A 19709-nucleotide genomic window follows, 5' to 3' on the forward strand; every position below is an offset into this window, starting at 1 on the left:
CTGTAATGACTGCCACGATGGCTGGTGTTGCTGAAGGTTCAAGGACTTGTGGAGAGGCGATGCTCTCAATACCATGACACGTTCTGTGGAAACAGAACCTTGCTCAAACGAGCTGAAGCTGATTGAACAAATGACTATTTATACCAGATTGTGATCGTTCATCTTTTTCGAGGCAATTGAGCGAGATGTAACCACGATACTGAGGTATCCAGGCATCGAGTAGAAAAGGCTTGCAGTTTCCTCCCCTCGTTCCTTCCTCAACAGCTTGTCACGTTTAATCTCAACATCAACCACAAACTTTCCCCATGCAACTAAATATCATCAATTTCACGCCAAATAATTTCACTCCAGTCCCTTCCATATTCATGCCAACAACCAAAGCAACCTCGCAATTATGAACCCGAATCCACTCGCCCTCCTCCTTCTCCTCGTGGCTTTCGCTCTGGTGGACGCCTACTACACCCTCACTGTCTTCGCGCCAAAGGTCCCTCAGATCCACGCTCGTGTCATCAATGCGAGGAATAGGGCCTTCATCATTGGCGCTTCGCAGCCCAGCACCTTTTGCGGTCTCGACAATGCCACTGAGTGTCCCGATGGAACGTCTACACAAGTCAACGAAAACATGACGGGCCTTGCAGTGAGTTGCTCTCTCGTCCCCTAAATTGACCTTCACTAATGGCATTAGGCTGCAGTTCCAGGTGGCCAATTCATTTTTGTCGCGCCCGACGGCATGATCTCGTATCCATCCCCGCACTCAGCTCTTCGGCCGCCAGGCTCCCAAATGGGTGGCTTTCATCCTGCGCACGTCGTCTCGGATTGCAAGATGCCCGTCACGATACTCATGTGGTCGCCCGAGAACGGTAGCCCGGGGCTCTGGGCTTGTCCGACAGCCCGAAACGTGCCTGTCAGCAAGGAAGCTGTCCTCAAGGCGACCACGGGCCTGTTCAAAGGGAAGGGATGCTTGAAAGTCGAGGGTGTCGAGATCCGGACTGCGGGGGACAAGTTTGCGGCGTGGGCTTATACATAAGCTATTCGTGATGGAGGAGATGATGTAGAAGGGCAGTAATGATGTGATTGGGAGCTCAAGGGAGAGATATGTCTGCGTTGTTTCGGGGTAATTGTGGTTGACAGCCTTTTGGGGGTTCATTTCTTTGCAATTAAACATGATCTCGACTGTTTCTCAATCTCCTATGTCAAGTCAATATCGTGCAATGGTATGACTTGGGATCATCATGCTGATGGGGCCAATCGTGTACCAACATCGCAATGTCCACTCAATCCAGGTCACCATCCCATCCAGCTACATCACAGTAAAGACGACATCTCAATTGCAAAAATAGCATTCTGTTATTACAGGAGAAGATAAACTGATCAATTTACACACGAGATTGAAGATCTTCAATCCGTATTCTTTTGTTACCTGATCGAGTTCGGAAGTAACGCAGACGCTCGCCGACTAGAAATGTAAACGCAGAGACACAACACTGACAGACTCATCGCGGATCAGACCTGGACGCATGTCAGCCATGTTCATCACGACCGCCTCAATTCAACACGTACCTCCTGCACCGGCTTCACCTTGACCACCTTTGTCTTCTTCATCTTGCCTCCTCTGTAGCTATAGGTGAAGTCCCAACCACTCGCGGCGGCGCCGTGGTTTCCGTACCGGTCAACCACGACAATGCCGCTCTTGAGATCAGAGTACTTGCGAATCATGCGCAGCACAGCGTCTTCGGCTGCTTCCTTGGGAGACAGGCCTCGGCTCAGGCTGTCGAGCGCTTGGTAGCAGGGCAAGAAGCGGAGCATGATGTCGCCGTCGCCTGTGGCGCCACAGCCGCCGATGGAACTGTCGGCGTAAGAGCCGCTTCCCACGATGGGGCCGTCGCCGACTCGGCCAGGGATCTTGTGCGATGCGCCATTCGTGGTTGTTCCTGCGGCCAGACTTCCGTCCTTGGTGATGGCAATGAGAGAAAGAGTATCGTGTGAAGACTGAGTCTTTTGCTGGGTCTGCTTGTTCTTTGCCAGAGGGCGATACGGACCGCAAAAGTGTTCGGGATTGGGACTGACGTTCAGGCGGTAGTTGGGCTGGCATTTACTGGCCTTCCACTCCTTGCACTTCTTGGCAGAGGCCTTTGTCGTGAGGTTTGTCGTTTTGAAGCCGTTCTCAATGGCGAACTGGGTGGCCTGATCACCTGCGAGGAGCGAATGACTGGTGTACTCGAGAACATGTCGCGCTACGGAGATAGCTTCCTTGACCCGTCGCAGAGCTGCCACAGCGCCAGTGTTCATGCTATCACCATCCATGATCATGGCATCAAGCGTAGTCTCACAGTTTTCGTCGGGAGAACCACCAAAACCGACACTGCCATCGCACTGGTTTCGCTCACATGTTAGGCCGCCGGCTTCAACGGCATCAATTGCGGATGTCTTGGACTTCTGTAGGGAATTGAATGCGGCATCTGTGGCAGCGGTGAAGTCGCCTCCCCATGTGTTAATGACAAAAGGAAGGCCTGGCGTGTTACCCGCTTGGGCAAAGGCCGAGAATGAGAATATTCCCAATACTAGAGCGACGGGAGTCATGGTCGAAAGAGTTGTTGATGATGATGTTGAAGGGCAAATTTGAAGGATGGAGTGGCGTATCTTATACGACCTTCCGAAACCAATGGTTTCTGGTAAGCGTCGCCGTCTTGGTAGTAGCTGTTAAGAGTGCCAGAAACAATGTGCCAGAAACACAGGCTAGAGCGATGGACTAATTCTGTCTCTCATGGTCTCGGCAGTCGAGGAACGTGATACAGGATTGTCAAAGTTAAACGCTGTAAGACATAGATTATCTACGGCAGCTGTTGACCAGTCATTCAAGCGTGTTGGTGATGACAGGGATTCATTGACGCGTGATTAAAATTGATACGAGTGTCTATTCCAACCCCTCATTCCAGTGCATCATTCCTCTTCCTACTCTTCAAGACAACCTTGTACGCACTAGAAGTGGAAGTATGTCAATCATGACAATGTGGAATTAGATCATAATCATAGGTATATCACTGCGCCATTTTATAAGACACCAAAAAATGGCCATTGGAAGTATGTACAGATAAGACTGACAGGCATATTGAACTAGACTAAGGTAGTCTCGTTTGTCTAAGGCTTAGGCTACTTGTGTTGAAGCTTTAGGTTAATTGTGTTTTGCTGTACGAACGTTCAAGAGCTAAAGCGATGCTCTTCTACCCAGTTAACTCAACACAGTCAATATGTGCCTCGGCTATAATGGTCATGTAGTTGTCAACACGGTGTTGATGTTTTGATATAGGGTAGTTGGAAATGGACACGGAGTGGAATGAGGATTGAGCTCACTATTTTGTAACTGGCTTCGGGGTATCTTTCTTATCCATGTCGCCATTATTGTGCTATTCTTACTCTTAGCTGGGTATATAGCAAATAGAAAATCCAATATTGAGCTTTAGAATCACGTATAACTCAACCGGAAAGAGACGAGGCAAGTACTGATGTTGCGTGAATGCAAGCTCTATGCCAGGCTTATCGTGAATGATCTAAGTAGCAAAACCGGGTCTTGTGGCAAAATAAATAACTAAATGATCTAAACTAATATCAAGGCATTGGAAATCTAGGTCATCACAGTTAGCCTTAATTCCGAATGAGATTCGTGATCAACTCACATAGCCTGACGATTTTCCAGGGGCATCTTTGAACCAGAGATGACGCTTTCCATGTATGCCCACAAATTTACGGCCGCGAGATATAAGTATTTCTCTTTTACTTAGCTTCTTATCTTCCGGTAAATGATCGAAGGCAGTGATATGGAGCTCCTTGAGCGGTTTCGAACCTTCATAATGTTCGATACACTGAGTGATCTCAGAGTATCCGAACTTAGTACCGATATGATCGATAACGAGTCCATAAAAAATCCAATTCTTTCCTGATAATGTCATTTTGTCAAGTCTGAAGACCCATGGTTCATCGACCCGGATACATACGAGATCCCCAGGCCTGAATAGCATCCGCAGGTGCCTATGCTGCAGACTCGGTTCAAAGTCGGCGAGCACATTCAAAGCATTGAAATGATAAATCTCCGATGCAAAAGCCTCTCACATGTGCAAGATGAGGTGCCGGATATGTCTTGCCGCTTCCTCATTTTGATTTTCCCACATCTCTCGTCCATAACTCATGATTTCATTGTGATATCGGAACAGACAATGTGGCTCGCCATCGATTATGATGTTCTTGACACCAATGTTGAAAGTCGCATACTCCGGAATGACCTTCTGAATGGCGGCTTTCATGAATGGCAACTTGATCTCAAGTGTAGTCTTCTCAAGGTCCTGCTATTTGTTCTAGTAGTTGATGACTGTGAGAGCACTTTCGTTGGCGCTGGCCACGCAACGAATTTGCTGGCTGTGTGACTTCAAACCAAACATTATCCATCAAGCTCAAACCTAGATAGTCATTATCTCATCTTTTGGGTTACGTGACAATGAATTTAAACTCCGCCTGCCTACCCAACAGGTGATGAAGAAGCGGGGTTTACGTCTATGAGATTTTATTAACTTTCTCTGCATGTCATGCAGTAGGAAAGTTCAAAGAAGAAAACGTGTTCCTACACACTACAAAAGCACTGGAAGTCCTGCTCAGCAGCCCAGTTCTTCTTCCGTTCGCACAACCTGCAAAAACACCACTCCCTATTTCTCCGTTATTCCCTCTCAACAAAATGGCCAAACTCTCTCCTCTTCTCCCTACTTTCGGGCTCGATGACTCCGACGAGAATGTCATTACGCACAGCATCAGTTCGTTCCCGATCCATTGTCTTCGAGAGCCTGGAATCGGAATCCGATATGAAATTGCCAAAGACATCGTGAACAAGATCAAGAAAATAGCACCGATGTTCTGCCTTCGAATCGAGCACCTTGTCGCCATTTTACTTGTTACGATGCAAGATCTGCAACCCCACGGTCACCTGTCACCTGAGACTTGCTCCCCTTACAAACTAAAGGAGCGACTATGCGCTATCTCGCCATTTTGCAAGCACTGTAAGAACATCTGAATTACCACCACTGGACCTTAGCTGACCAGAATCACAGACATGCTTCACCTCGATCCAGAGAACCTCATCCCGGAACTGAAACAAACTGTCCCGAACCCAGGACACACTATCTCAGGCCCGACCAACCCTAAATATCATCATTGGAGCCATGCCATACCTAAGCAGCCAAATTGGGAGCCTCAACCAACACACGAAATGAGCCCAGAGGACTACGCGAGGTCGATGTATTACAATGCGCGTTTCAGAACTGCACATACTATCACCGACGCTCCTGCTAGACTCCATATTGAGATGGAGCAAAGACGCATAGTACACGATAGATACGAATGCGTAGTGACAGGAAGGGTTGACCCTCGTGTCTTTTGGTTCATTCCACGTACCTGGAACGATACTAAGGATCACAATGACGCTACAGGTAACATTCGAATGGGATGTATGTACTTGACCAAGATCAACCTTTTGGACGAGATACATAGTGCGACTGAGCTTCATAAGACTCATAAACTTTGGAATATGATCAGTGTTGACTCAGCTATCTATGATGCTCTTACACTGGGTCTCTGTGCCTTTAAGTATATCGGCAAAGAAGACGTGGGAGGCGGAAACTTTTGGGTGCACCTGAAACTCTTCTGGATGCCTGAATTGACTGGACGATTCAATAAACCGATGGATCAGGAGGGGACGAAGGAACTCAGCCTTGAGCTCAACGACTTCCAGCGCCGTGGTTGCCCTATCCCGAAACAGGTTGAGCGCAGCCAGACTGCCATGTCGACTCTGCCACTTTGGTCAGGTAAAGATGTCTTCCTAAATATACTAGAGGCAGATACGGAGATATTTGAACACGTCGTTACCGTACATTGGGCCTGTGCCACATTTACAGCTCTTTGTGGTGGCGCTGGGCGTGCTTGGTTCTTGACTGGCATGAACCAAGAAGAGGGCTGGTTTCAGCCGAGGGATGAAGAATTCAGTCGCTTGGAAAGGGAGGCATTCGAGCGCTGAGAAGCGCCCCAGCAGTGGTTGAGGCATCTGGTCTGTGCCTGGCTTCAGGTCCTCTTTACTTATGTACTAATGTAGCCATTGATTCTCGTTATTTTGACCACAAATTGTTTGCTTGTTTATTTATTTCGAAATGAATCACTTTCAGTCTCTAAGGTTCAACGCATTAACATGAATAAAAGCCTAGTCTATCCTAACATCCTAACAAACAATCCCTTATCTCGAACGTCAATCTACCCCACCTTGACGTGACAGTCATCCCCGCATATTGTCTTCCTCTATCCTACGTCCAGGCATTTAAGTACATAGCGGTATCCTTCGATAGGAATTCTCTCAATATCTTCAACACTCTATAAATTCACCATGACGTTAATCACAACGAGAACCAACAAGATCCTCAAAGGTCACAAGGCTGTCATCCTTCTTAACACTGAGTCTCCTCGGACCCAAGTCGATGCTATCCAAAAACGATTCCCTAGCTTGGTTATCAAGACATTCATTGAAAACAAGCGTGGAGAACCCATGGAGCCTGAGTTTGATGAGCAAGAGTGGAAAGATACCACCATCATCTTGACTGCTGTAGCAACCGTCCGACTGCTGCCGAGACCAGAGCAGGTGCCTCATCTGCAGTATGTCCAGCTTACCAGCGCTGGTGCAGACTATTTTATCAAGAATCCCCTTTTCACCGATACAAAGATTCCCATTTGCACAGCTAGTGGTGTTCACGGGTGAGTCGTGATCTGTGTGAGGATGATAGTTCACTGACGATGCAGCAAGGCCTCAAATCGCCGAGTGGGTCATTGGAACTTATCTTTCTCATAGACTTAAATGTGTGTCATGATAACAATCTATTGGAAGCATCGACTAACGCTGTGTCAAGTGAAAGAATACTCGAAACTTCAGGACCAAGGCCAATGGCATCCTCTCAACACCGACCCCGAAGATGCCACAGACACAGCTGGCAAGCGAATGTACGGATCATTAAACTCAAGAACAAAGTCTTTGTCTAACATTTCACAGTGGAATCTTGGGCTACGGTAGCATAGGACGCCAGACAGCCCGTGTTTCCAAAGCACTAGGTCTGGATATCCACGCCTACACTCTCCACCCTCGCAGCACCCCCGAGTCCCGTCGCGACAACTCGTACTCGCCCCCCGGCCTCGGAGATCCAGAGGGTGAATTCCCTAGTAAATGGTTCTCAGGTGGTTCCAGGGAGGATGTTCACGCGTTCCTTGACTCGGGTCTCGACATTGTCGTCATAGCTCTACCATTGACTGCCAAGACACAGGGCCTGATCTCCAAGCCTGAGCTTGACATACTCGCCAAGAAGAGGACATTTCTAGTCAATATTGCCCGTGGACCTATTGTCAACACGGAGGATCTCATACAGGCATTGAACTCTGAGAAGATTGTTGGTGCGGCGCTGGACGTCACTGACCCTGAGCCGTTGCCCAAGAAGCACCCCCTTTGGAGCGCCAAGAATGTGACTATCACGCCTCACGTAAGTGCAGCTTCTTCATTTTACTTCAAAAGGTTATTTGACATTTTTGGGTTGAATTTGGAGAGGTTAGGCGTGGGGCGGACAGATCTTATCAACAAGGTGAACAGGCGAGAAGGGTATTAGAGCTAGCGAAGAGACAACGAGTTTGGATAGACAAGTTCTTAAGATATATAGGATGATCATTATCATAGAATATTGAATTAGAGATGTGGCATAAAGCATTATTCTGTATCTACAGGTCTGCTTCTACAGGTCTGCAGTAGCGCTTCCCTTCTCCTTCTCCCAATCCTCCAACCAAGCCTTGGTAAAATCGATGATATCTTGCTGTGCCTGTTTGACAGCAGGAGGAGGCAGTCCGATCTCCTCGCTACCAGGAGCCAAACCGTTCTCATCCCAGTGGTGCACACCGTACGGGATCAGAATGAAAGGCTCGCTGGCGGTGGACTCCCTCTCCGGCAAGCCAATAGCGTGAGGGGTAGCAGCCCTCCAAGGATCATACTCGCCGTCGATGAAGGCTACACGGGGGTAGCTGAAGTTGAAGCCGCCGAGTTTGTTGATGGATTCAACGTTGGGGGGAGTCGTGATGTTAAATTCTTCACGGCAGGGAATTGTGTTGTACTCGACGTCGATGAGACGGGACACTATGGGAAGTTGGTCCTTTGGTGCACCGGATCCAGTTTGCCAGTATCCCCATTGTGTGCAAGTTTGGTATGTCCACTGGCGCGACATGTTGTTAGGGTCAAGCTTGGTATCGTTCATTGACCCACGGATGGAGTAGCATTGATCTAGTGTCTTTCCGTCACAGCGTCCTGATTTGTCGCTCTCAACGTTGGACCTGATGTAGCCGATGTAGTTGAGGAAACGGTTTGTCATATACTTGAGCTGCTTCTTGTAACCGGCGGAGATGAGCCACTTTTTGACATAAGGCGCGAGAGGTCGAGTGCTCGCGAACAGAATGTCGTCGGAAGAGACACTGCCGCAGTACAGACCGAAGCTGGAAGAGTCGGACGCAGGATCCCAGTTGTTGCTCTGCAGGCTTCCAATACCCTGGGAGATTGTCGTGGCAAAGTCATCATCTCGAAGACCGAGAAGACCAAAAGCAATCTTGAGCTGCTTCTTCTCCTCCTTGTCGTCGCCGAGAAGGATGTTGTCGACGACGTGGGTGAGTTTCTGCGTGACCTTGGCACAGTCGCCGGGCGCAAAGAGACGTGCGGCCTCAAAGTACTGCCAGTAATCAACAATGGCTTCGGTGACACCGGAAGAGGAGATGCCGCCCCAGAAAAGGTCGGGGTAGATCTTGCGCGCGAAAGCAGCAAATGCACCAGCGTAGGAGCCACCGTAGATGATGTAAGGGGTGGTGGAAGCAGTGAGATTGTGCTCCTCCATGCCGGGAAACTCGACATGCTGCGCAAAGTAGGCCGTGTCGGCAAGGGCTTGCTCGGTTGACAAGAAGCGCATGTTCTCAGGCTTCAAGTCTGGCACAGGGAAACTGGTTCCATAGTAACGGTGCTCTAGAATTACGCCGATACCGCCGGTGGCGTTGGCGAGCATCTGGAGAATGCCATGCTCGAGGAAGGGAATTCGGTCCTCGCCTGAAGTTTCGCCCGACGCGAGAATGATGACAGGACCGCCCTTTCGGTAGTACTGCGCGTCAAACCAATATCTCAATGGGAACTTTTTGTCAGAGTGAGGCTCATAGATGGTCTCATTGTGGAAGTGATCGACAGGCACGCTGATGTTGACGGCCTTGGGACCACTGTCTTTGGCGCGAGCGGAGAGGGCGGGGACACTGTACGCGTCGACTCCGGCGGTCAAGGCCAAGAGGACAGCGGCGCAATTGACAAACCATCCACGCGCCATGTTTGCTATTGATGTTGATGATGAGGGAGGTTGTTGTCTTGGTCAAGAATGAGGCGGGGCTGGTATTGATATATAACGATGCTGTATCCAGCCACCTTCCTGATGCAGATCAATAGGTCACACTACGATACAGAAGTTCCCTAACCTAAATCTTGACATAAATGTTAGAGCAGCTTTAGTGCATGTGTCACCTAAAGGTGGAGTGGTATTTTCGTCTGGTTCATACCTGGTCCCTGTCTTTTTTGGTGGTTCTGTTGCATTTTGGTGTAAGGATCGCCGTTGTTGACTGGGAACCTTTGTAATCTTTTGCATCACCAACGGCAAAGTATGAGCCGATTGATGCTCTTATCTTTCCTAATCCATGATGGCCAAGCCATGACCCCGCAATTGACATCGCGTAATTGCAGCGGCTCATTTCTGCGGCTAAACAAATTGAAGCTATTCACTACCAATGACTTACAGCCCTAAGCTGTGAGAGAATATTTCCATATGGCATTGTTAAAAATGGCACTCTCGAGGTAGGTAGAGTAAATCACTCGGGCAAGGCGCCATGGGTGAATCAAATTCATTTTACGACACGAAAAGACAAGGTTTGCCGCGCCACTATACAACGTTTTCGATCTTTCAGCTGAGAAAGTATAAGTTGTGACTGAGAGAGAAGCTGCCTACCCAAGACACAACCTTAATTGAAAGGCAAAAGTCTATCCGAACACTTGTAGGCGAGATATTCTTTTGGGTAATATGAAATAAATACACACAACGATATCATCGCAGAAGCTCAACATCAAGTCTCTTCGAATATAAAAACCTAGCCTTCTCTTGCTAGAACAACCCATCACCAGTACCTAACGAGGACCAGGATACCGCAACGTTACAATGTCACAGTATACTATTCCGGATCGCCTTTTCTCACAGGCTGCCATCCAATACTGTGGTTTCAACCAAATTCAGGCTGCTCGTCTTTGGGAGAGGTGGGAGGGTATCCAGCGTGAGCCTGATGACCATCCCGCTAAAGTCGAGTGCACCTTTCTGGAAATTTTGACGTGCTTCATCAATGACAGCAACGACGTTTGGATTGGCGATGATACAGTCTGGATTCGATGCATGGAACATTGGGGCATCGCAACTGAGATGCAAGATGCCATCATGGATCAGCGATTTAAGCGACTTCGAATGACCCGTACTTGCGTGCAATGGATCCATAATACTATCGAACTGCGATATACGGGACTGGAACATTTCTTGCAGTTCTCTAGCTGTAAGGCTTTGTGCTGCGATCATAGCTCAAATTTGGGCCTCGATCAGAAGCCGCAGGGTGGTATTCAAGACACGCATCGCAAATTTCCGTCAGACTACTCGGGAGAGACTCTCTCGCCTGCTGTGGACGTCGCTTTCCCCGGGATGACTGCACTGTACAAGGCTACTAGTGAGCCACGGGTATGCTCCAGGATATTGAACCCTTTTCTGGATTCCGAGGGCAATTTGGAGAGGGTTGAGGCTCTCGATACGCCCCCTCCGAGTGACTTCAGCGCCCTATCATCAACGCCCTACTTTGGGACTTCTCTCCAGACCGCGCATGTTCACGCTGCCTACCTAAAAAGACGCGACAATCGCTGTCAGGAAGTTGCTGTGGTCCGGCTTTGTATCCCAAACGCCGCTTTCCAAAGTCTGAACAGCACCCAGATCGTCCAAGCTCATTTCCCTAGCGATGACTGGAAGAAACTTGTTTGGCACTCTAAGAGATCTCTGTCAAATAAAGAGCTTCTCAGATTCAGGAGGGCCACTGTTGTTGTTGGAAGCGTTGCTGGCAAGCCTGGCAAGGCATTTCAGAAGCTTGAATCATGGAAAGATATCACCGAGGAACATGTGTCGACCATTGGCACCTATAAGGATGGCGAACCTGATGTCCAATATGGTTTCATCAGTGACGATGGAAGTGATTTTTTGGAAGCACATGCTACTGATATCAAGGTACTGCCTTATTCGAACGAGCAATATTTGGAATGGATGGCGGAACACAAGCCCGAGTAAGGCTATCTCACTGACTGGTCAAGGCTTGTTTTCTATTTAACCTATTTCCTATCAAATGCACATCATGAATGTGGTTATTTATAAGTAGTATCTACTAAGAGAAGAAATAAACTTTTGCAAATATCCATTGTTCCGAAGCCAATATAAAATATCCAGGATTATCGTGACGAAGATAAACCCGCAGTGGTGCAACTTCTCGTCACCCAATCAGCTTGTGACGTCTTATCGCACAAGGTACAACCTTGGACTGCCAACCATTTAACGTCTGTTACCCCAGACTTTTTACCCCAACTTCTCCAGTGGTTCATGCTCAATTAATTTTCTCTGCTCCTTCCGAACAAATGGCTGGTAGACGATCTCGACAGGGATGTGGAGAGTGTAGAAAACGTAGACGAAAGTGTGACGAAGCGAAGCCGAGCTGTGGTCAATGTGTCTCATACAACCGGACATGTCAGTACGAATTGAGACTTGTTTGGAGTCAAAAGTCTCGCGTTTCGAAACTTGGTATGTAAGGATCGTTTGACGGAAGTAAACTCACTGACGAGACACAATAACAGTATCAAACAAGTCCACAGACATCACATGGAATATCCGAAGCGATGACCCCGGAAAGGTTACGAAAGGCGTCGAGCTAGTGATACCCGAGTCACTACCTAATGGAATGGCGCTACCAAGGCGATACAAAAGACTGCTACATCACTTTGCAGAAGGTGTTTTGGCATCGCTATCAAGCCATCCGACGATCCATCAAGACTTTTGTCAAGGTCTTATGCCGACTATGCTGCACTCCCCGCACCTTCTATCGGCTAGTCTGGCGCTCTCAGCTTCAAGCCTGATATCAAGAGGCATAGAAGAGGTAGAAGGGACAAGCATAGCACGAGTTGTGGAGCATTTACAATCCTCTGGGTTACCTCTTCTGCGAGTAGCTCTAGATAAAGGGCAGCAGAGTGAGATTTTAATCGCGACCTGTCTTATCTGGTGTCTTGCGGATGTTTTCTCTGGGCAACAAGGAATATCAAGATGGCCGATCCACCTGCAAGGTATTAAAGCCCTACTTCGTGATGAACGCTCATACAAGGCCAACGATACAGCACTGAGATCAGCCATGAAGCACCTTCTTATGCTTTATCGTGCTTTGGAGACGTTACCTCACGTTCCATCTATCACTCTTTCGACTGGCAAGACACACGAAAGCACCAACTGCAGTACCACAGCATCCTCCTACTTCAATCCTCAAATCGATGGATTTCTGGGTTACAGTGAGGAGCTTCTCGACATCCTACATCAGATCAATATGAAGAGCCTTGTAAATGATCAAGAGTCTGCAAGTGCAGATATTCTTCTTGGGAAGCTGAACGTTATTATAAGTCGAGACGTCAAACAGCCACCAAGCGTGTCGATAGCGTCACTTTCCTCTCAAGAAGGTCGTGACTTTGCTCTCTGCAACAAGGTATTTCAGCAGGCTACTCTTATCCAATTATATAGACAGCTATATGGCCTGGCATCCTCATCTGAACCAATACAAGCTGCTATTCAGATGATAAACGACATGATTGGGAATATGGCACAAGGAGAACCTTGCCATACTTGGGTTGCCATGGCTATGCCTTTGTTCACTGTCGGTTGTGAAGTGTATAAAGAAGACCAGAAAACGTTCATCTTGGACAAGATTCATAAACTCGAGATATGCATTGGGTCACTGCATGTTAAAGTCATTGAGCAAGCGCTACAAGATATTTGGAAGTTAAGGGAAGAATTTCAAGATTACGAGGGTAACTTGTGCGCTGAGTATCTGCTTGGTAAGTCCTCTGATGAAACATGATGATACTTGGCTAATTGCTGTGATTACAGAAAAGCTATCATATAATATTGTTTTGTTCTGAAATAGCTTAAGACATGTCAAATACCACAAGAATTATTTGACGTTATCCTTGAATCTCATCATCTCACAGTTCCTCTTGTGTCTTGCCATCCATCATTCTGCTAAGTGGCCCCTTCTTAACCATGATAGACATGACTTCGTAAAGGACATCGGCGGCTGCCATTGTAGTGTGCTCTGCGTTGGTATCATAAGCAGGCTACGCATTTTGTTAGTACATTATTCCCTTGTATGAGGAGTAAACTTACAGCAACTTCAACAATGTCGGCAGCGATGAGGTTCAAGCTCTCAAGTCCTCGGATGATGGTTCTGAGTTCTCTGGTGGACCATCCGCCAGTCTCGGGAGTGCCAGTCGCAGGGGCGAATGCCGGATCAAGGGTATCGATATCGATCGACAAGTAAACAGGGCGGTCAGGTCCAACACGCTTGAGGATTTTTTCAATGATACCAGTTGTGCCGATTGTGTCAATCTCTCGTGCCTCGACAATCTCGAAACCGCAGTAACCATCATTATCGTAGTCACTTGGGCCGCTAAGAGTGGTACGAATACCAGCATGGATGTTTGTATCGTTAACAAGCAGACCTTCCATCGCGGCATGGTAGAAGTATGTGCCGTGGTTAATACTTGCGGCTTCTGAGGGCGAGCCACCGAAGACCTTTGGCCTCCCTGTATCGAATTAGTGGGAATGCTGTTGCGATATGGATTGAGGCTTACATGTGTCCAAGTGACTGTCAAAGTGAATAACAGTTACAGGCCCGTAGGCTCTGTTGATGGATCGTAGCAGAGGTAGGGTGATGGTGTGATCACCACCAAGAGTAATGACTCGAGGTAGAGTTCGGCCTTTGCTTGCCGGGCCAAGCTTGTCTGCATCAGTGACTGGTGGTCGTGACAGGATACTGTAATGGCCCTCTTCAATCTGCTGGAGTGCGAACTGGTTATCGTAACTGGATGTTGTGAGTTATCTTTGCTTTAATCAATACGACTAGACTTACGAAGTGACTGGGATATCACCGCAGTCTAGGACAGTTGCCCAACTGTTGAAAGGGTTCGTGGCTAGGGGTACATTATAACCTCCACTAAGGGTCCACGGATTAGCTATCGTCCAAACATTGAGTAGTTACAACTTACTAAAGGTTTAGTCGTCGTGAGCCCTGTCGGATACCAGAAGGACCGAAGCGAGCACCGGGTCTGTAGGAAGTGCCTGTGTCGAATGGTGCACCGATGAAAGCGATGTCATATTTGATGCTGTTGTGTCCTAGACAGGGCTGATAGGGAAGGCGACCAAAGGTGCTGATACCTGAGAAGACAGAGTCGGCCTAAAACTGTCAGAGTGACGTTATAAAGTATTGAGATGTGAGTTCTTACCTGAGTTCCACCATCACCAGGGAGCGTATTGTACCAGAGAGATTGGTGAGGTCCCTCCATCGGCTCTTGGTCATGGCTGCCATGAGCAATGGCGACAGAGGCGATGCTGAGGAAAGTGAAAGACTTGAAGAGCATGTTGGATCCCGATTGTCAGAGCAGATGCAGTGTTTGTGCTAATGATTCAATGGCAAGCAACCCAATATTTATGCCAATTCGGCATCAGTCTTCAAGTGAGAAGGTACATTGACACCCGATTACATGCCCCAATAACCTCATATCTTCATCTGGGAAATTCCTGTTTCTCCGGATTGACAACATTCTCAGCAACGACATGCCATCAACCACCATCGTCACCAACTTACATCACCATCTATCGACGGGCGTTAATGAAGCGCGTAAATCACCAGATTAGGCTAGTCTGGGGTAAAATAGCTGATCAAGTTGCAGCCAGATCGACACCCCGCAACTCCATGTTCTTATCGTGGGTAAATTACCAAACTCGGTAATCGAGATATCTCTCCGAGATAAGAACGTTGCACGGCGATGGCTTCTAAGCTTCAGGTCTGATGCGGCGTCAATCTCACGTTACAAATGCCTCATACTAAGGGAAACAAGCCATCAGTAGTCATGCAACACAGTACTGATGGCATGCAGATAGCGAAATCTGTAGCCCTATCAGAACGTGTCCGAGCCGATGTGGCTTCAGACATGGCTCAGACGTGACGAGGAAACTAATTGAGTCCCTACTGGGTAACAGAAAAGTTGACCACCTAAGTCTTAGGTTACAAAAATAAATAACCTAAAGAGTATACTCTAAGTAGCATAAGCTGATCTATTAATTTCGTCTCTTATGCTTCTAGCGGCTAATTTTTCTGATACCCTGAGGAGTCCTTTTGTGGACTGTGACATTATTGGCAATATGGTCATCACTTACAGAAATGGCATGAACTGTTCTCTCAAATTGAAACTGCCAGAGTACCTCCTGATAACTCCCACAACTTGTTGTGTCTAGCGACAGAATCGTCAATTACAACTCAACGTCTATTGAACCTCTTCAGCACTTACTTTCAAGATGGCCTCGCAGCATTCCCCGTCCACGGAGCCCTCGAATCGAATTCTAGAGTCATTCCCAGACGAAGAGACTCCTTTGATCCCTTCTGCCCGAAACTCTTCCCTCGAACTCAAGAGTTCTTCACGTTCACCATGGCTCACGGAAACTATCGTGCTAGTCAAAGCATCGGTGCCAGTCATACTGGCATACATGCTGCAAAACAGCTTGCAAACAGTGTCCGTCCTCATGGTTGGCCGTTTGTCGCCTGAAGCCCTCGCCACGGCCGCGTTTTCTTACATGTTCGCCATGGCAACGGCCTGGCTGATCGCTCTTGGCGGAACGACTGCTCTCGATACACTTGGCTCGAGTACCTTTACTAGTTCCAAGAATAAGCACGATCTGGGAATATTGTTGCAGAGAGGGTTGGTAGTCTTGACAGGCTTCTATGGAGTTGTTGCTATTATATGGTGCTTCTCTGGATACATCTTTCGCTCTCTCGGACAAGAAGAGTTCATCTGCACCCAGGGCCCAAGGTTTCTGCAGCTCTTGATCCCTGGTGGTCTCGGGTATGTCTGGTTTGAAGCAATGAAGAAGTTTCTGCAAGCACAAGAGATTTACCGGCCAGGAACGTACGCACTCCTCGTCATATCTCCCCTCAACGCTGTGCTCAACTGTTTCTTCATCTATACCCTTGACTTCGGCCTTGATGGAGCGCCCATCGCTACCGGCATATCATATTGGCTATGCTTCTTGGTACTTGTCGGATACACAGCATTTATCAAGGGTTCAGAATGCTGGGGAGGGTTCGACCTTGCACAAGCCCTGCAGCATCTTGGACCCTTTGCAAAGCTTGCGTTCCTGGGCGTGATCCACGTTGGGACGGAGTGGTGGGCCTTTGAGATCGTGGCTCTTGCTGCCGGACGTCTTGGGACGATTCCTCTCGCTGCACAGTCCGTTGTCATGACTCTAGATCAGATCATCAACACCATTCCTTTCGGACTTGGTGTTGCGGCATCCTCTCGTTTGGGAAATCTCTTAGGTCTTGGTGACGCTGTTCAGGCACGAAGATGCGCGCATTCAGCGGCGCTTCTCTCAATCATTTTTGGGACAATTATCTTGACAGTCCTTCTATCGACCAAGAATGTCATCGCCAAGATATTTAACGATGATGAAGAGGTGGTAACACTGGTCGCGCACATTATGCCTTATGTAGCGCTATTCCAGATTGCCGATGGTCTGAACGGAAGCTGTGGAGGAGCCTTACGAGGTATGGGGCGGCAATGGGTTGGAGCCGTAGTCAATTGTATTAGCTACTACGGAGGTGCGCTCCCAGCAGGTATCTGGCTTGCGTTTCATGGTTGGGGGCTATCTGGACTTTGGGTTGGACAGTGTGTGGCTTTGTTTCTCGTCGGTGCTTTAGAATGGGTCATTATTGCCTTGTGTGATTGGAAGAAAGAAGTCAAGCGAGCGTCTGACAGGATTAGGGTTGATGATTTGGATAGGAGTCTGTAAAAGAGCCATCATTGCATGGCCATAGCATAGCAGTAACGAGGACGATTAAATCCGGATAAAGATGTTGACGTTTCATACCGTATACCAGATGTAGGCATTTGTGATAAACTAACACAATAGACTACCTAACTTCCATTGAAAGGATAGACCATTTCTTCCCTTTCACTCTCCAACCCCAACTTTCACGGAATTGAAACGTGAACTATTGGAATCATGACGCGATTATTCGTCAGGTCACTAAGGTGATGTAACCCTTGATGCCAGGTGGGTTACATAAAAACCGATACTGATTTAGTGGCTAACATAAATATTAGATCACTCTTAGTGTACGAACAGCCTAAAAGTGGACTAATGATTTCATCTGTACTGCTTTAAGTCCCTGTTTCTTAGTAACCCACCTGCATGCTCACATCAGGCACAACTCTAGATAAGCATCCCTGAACTAGGAATTATAACCGCATGGAAGATTGCCCGCGGCTTGTGATAAGGGATTTGCCAAATGTCCAATCGGCTCCCAATTGATAAACAGGGGTCTAGCCAAAATGGGATTCCACCTTCATATGGCGAGATACTCCATGATATCTTGGTATCACTTATCTTAGTATAAAGCGTCTGGAGCATATATAGATCTCTGTAGCACACAAATGAAGAAATGTCCATGTAATAAACAATTATTTCACATTGAATACCTGCAAACCTTGTCATTACCAATTTTCCAATGGACCGCGACAAGATCGACAGTGGTATTCTTGAGAAAGGAGATGTGACTGAAGGAGATTCTGCCACATTTACTGATCAGGGCTCTGTTATAAACGCTTCTGGACATACCGATCAACTCACTCGTCAGTATGGACTCGTGGGACTGACGGGCATTGCTGTTACTGTCAACAATGCCTGGGTTATCCTTGGCTCGTCTATCTCTGTGTCAATCTTGAGCGGAGGTATCTCTGGCGTCATATACGGACTTATGGTCGCCGTATTCTACTATACTTTCATCGGACTGAGCATAGCCGAGGTACATCCAGTGCTCCAGCATTACTCGAAACCTGCTAACATCTCTCCAGCTTTCCTCCTCATGTCCAAGCTCCGGCGGAGTATATCATTGGGCTACTATAGCAGCCGGTCCAAAATGGGGCCGAGTGACCGGCTTCTATGCAGGATGGATCAACTTTTATGGCTGGATGTTTGGACTAGCATCTTTAGTTCAAGTTGCAGCCAATGCTGGAGTACAGTGCTACGCAACACTCACACCTACATTTTCCCCGTCAGCGTGGCACGTTTACGTTGCATATCTGATCGTCATATGGCTGAGCGCATTTGTCGTCATCTTCTCCAATCGACTTGTGCCTTATACCCAGAAACTTGGCCTATTTCTTGTCGTCGTCGGCGGTCTAGTAACAATCATCATTGTCGCCGTCATGCCGTTGAAGCATGCATCGAGTCAATTCGTCTGGAACTCATTTCATGAAAACAACTTGACGGGCTGGAATGATGGAGTTGCATTCATGGTTGGAGTTTTGAACGGTGCTTTCACCATTGGGACTCTGGATGCCATCACCCACATGGCAGAAGAGGCTGCCAGCCCCAAGAAAGATCTACCCAAGGCCATTTTTCTATATATCTCTATTGGTGGTGTTTATGCTTTGGCTTTCGCCATTGTACTTGGATACGCCATCTCGGATCTTTCAGTTCTCCAAGGAAATTCCAACACATTCCCATTGGCCGGGATATATCATCAAGCGACTGGAAGCGCAGCAGCAACATTTGCTCTTCTCTTCATTATTCTCATATCATCCCTTTGCTGTGTTATCGGCACCGTTTTAACCAACTGCCGAACGTACTGGACTCTAGCTAGAGATCAAGCAGTGCCGTTCTCCCAGTACTTTAGCAGAGTTAGTACGAAACTTAGAACACCCGTCGAGTCGACCCTTTTCGTGGCAGTCATAGCATCGGGTATCGGTGCAATTCCACTGGGAAGTTCAGTTGGATTCAGTAACCTGACTGGATCCTTCATCATCATTACCACAGTTTCATACGCTATTCCCATCGTTGCGAACCTCCTCAGCGGTCGTGAGAGATTCTCACCTGGACCTTTTCACTTGGGAAAATGGGGGTCCATGATCAATGGATTCACCATATTACTCATTGTCATTTTCGACATTTTCTTCTGTTTCCGTAAGTATCATCGAAGCAAATATCAGTCTACTATTTATAACTAACCCATTTTTCAGCCGTAGGGTTGCCATTCGATGGATCGACTATGAATTACAACTCTGTAATTCTCTGTGGCTTATGTTTTCTTATAACAATCTGGTGGCTTGTATCTGCTTCAAAGCACTATCCAGGCCCTTCTTTCCGCCATGAATCACCTAGCAGCGAGATCAAAGAGGAGGGAACATAGTAGCTTTTAGTCTTTTAGTTAGTGAATTATGTTTGAATCACAAGGAGTTTGTTATT

At 47.6% G+C, this 19709-nt stretch overlaps 11 protein-coding genes across 11 annotated transcripts; 7 read left to right on the forward strand and 4 right to left on the reverse strand.

Moving 5' to 3' along the window:
- Positions 1–394: 394 nt before the first annotated feature.
- FPSE_00211 (uncharacterized protein) lies at positions 395–1027 on the forward strand (the record flags this gene model as incomplete). The annotated part of the gene is made up of 2 exons (XM_009253331.1): positions 395–637; positions 686–1027. 2 exons carry the CDS (start codon positions 395–397, stop codon positions 1025–1027), a joined length of 585 nt encoding a protein of 194 aa, XP_009251606.1.
- A 476-nt stretch (positions 1028–1503) lies between these two features.
- FPSE_00212 (uncharacterized protein) lies at positions 1504–2580 on the reverse strand (the record flags this gene model as incomplete). Its single annotated transcript, XM_009253332.1, has 2 exons — positions 1504–1509; positions 1561–2580. The coding sequence occupies 2 exons, from the start codon at positions 2578–2580 to the stop codon at positions 1504–1506; spliced, it is 1026 nt and encodes a 341-aa protein (XP_009251607.1).
- Positions 2581–3595: 1015 nt separating this feature from the next.
- FPSE_00213 (uncharacterized protein) lies at positions 3596–3947 on the reverse strand (the record flags this gene model as incomplete). The annotated part of the gene is made up of 2 exons (XM_009253333.1): positions 3596–3622; positions 3675–3947. 2 exons carry the CDS (start codon positions 3945–3947, stop codon positions 3596–3598), a joined length of 300 nt encoding a protein of 99 aa, XP_009251608.1.
- A 776-nt stretch (positions 3948–4723) lies between these two features.
- FPSE_00214 (uncharacterized protein) lies at positions 4724–6055 on the forward strand (the record flags this gene model as incomplete). Its single annotated transcript, XM_009253334.1, has 2 exons — positions 4724–5042; positions 5094–6055. 2 exons carry the CDS (start codon positions 4724–4726, stop codon positions 6053–6055), a joined length of 1281 nt encoding a protein of 426 aa, XP_009251609.1.
- Positions 6056–6415: 360 nt separating this feature from the next.
- Positions 6416–7676, forward strand: FPSE_00215 (uncharacterized protein; the record flags this gene model as incomplete). The annotated part of the gene is made up of 4 exons (XM_009253335.1): positions 6416–6780; positions 6830–6882; positions 6933–7023; positions 7073–7676. The coding sequence occupies 4 exons, from the start codon at positions 6416–6418 to the stop codon at positions 7674–7676; spliced, it is 1113 nt and encodes a 370-aa protein (XP_009251610.1).
- Positions 7677–7799: 123 nt separating this feature from the next.
- FPSE_00216 (uncharacterized protein) lies at positions 7800–9413 on the reverse strand (the record flags this gene model as incomplete). Its single annotated transcript, XM_009253336.1, has 1 exon — positions 7800–9413. The coding sequence occupies one exon, from the start codon at positions 9411–9413 to the stop codon at positions 7800–7802; it is 1614 nt and encodes a 537-aa protein (XP_009251611.1).
- An 876-nt stretch (positions 9414–10289) lies between these two features.
- FPSE_00217 (uncharacterized protein) lies at positions 10290–11444 on the forward strand (the record flags this gene model as incomplete). The annotated part of the gene is made up of 1 exon (XM_009253337.1): positions 10290–11444. The coding sequence occupies one exon, from the start codon at positions 10290–10292 to the stop codon at positions 11442–11444; it is 1155 nt and encodes a 384-aa protein (XP_009251612.1).
- Positions 11445–11785: 341 nt separating this feature from the next.
- FPSE_00218 (uncharacterized protein) lies at positions 11786–13337 on the forward strand (the record flags this gene model as incomplete). Its single annotated transcript, XM_009253338.1, has 3 exons — positions 11786–11948; positions 12002–13243; positions 13333–13337. 3 exons carry the CDS (start codon positions 11786–11788, stop codon positions 13335–13337), a joined length of 1410 nt encoding a protein of 469 aa, XP_009251613.1.
- Positions 13338–13390: 53 nt separating this feature from the next.
- Positions 13391–14824, reverse strand: FPSE_00219 (uncharacterized protein; the record flags this gene model as incomplete). Its single annotated transcript, XM_009253339.1, has 6 exons — positions 13391–13522; positions 13572–13990; positions 14039–14268; positions 14317–14400; positions 14453–14640; positions 14690–14824. The coding sequence occupies 6 exons, from the start codon at positions 14822–14824 to the stop codon at positions 13391–13393; spliced, it is 1188 nt and encodes a 395-aa protein (XP_009251614.1).
- Positions 14825–15761: 937 nt separating this feature from the next.
- On the forward strand, positions 15762–17252 carry FPSE_00220 (uncharacterized protein; the record flags this gene model as incomplete). The annotated part of the gene is made up of 1 exon (XM_009253340.1): positions 15762–17252. The coding sequence occupies one exon, from the start codon at positions 15762–15764 to the stop codon at positions 17250–17252; it is 1491 nt and encodes a 496-aa protein (XP_009251615.1).
- Positions 17253–17970: 718 nt separating this feature from the next.
- On the forward strand, positions 17971–19653 carry FPSE_00221 (uncharacterized protein; the record flags this gene model as incomplete). The annotated part of the gene is made up of 3 exons (XM_009253341.1): positions 17971–18267; positions 18317–19427; positions 19484–19653. 3 exons carry the CDS (start codon positions 17971–17973, stop codon positions 19651–19653), a joined length of 1578 nt encoding a protein of 525 aa, XP_009251616.1.
- Between the last annotated feature and the right edge of the window lie 56 nt (positions 19654–19709).

Source organism: Fusarium pseudograminearum, chromosome 1 (assembly GCF_000303195.2).
Source record: "Fusarium pseudograminearum CS3096 chromosome 1, whole genome shotgun sequence".
Taxonomy (NCBI): Eukaryota; Fungi; Ascomycota; class Sordariomycetes; order Hypocreales; family Nectriaceae; genus Fusarium; species Fusarium pseudograminearum.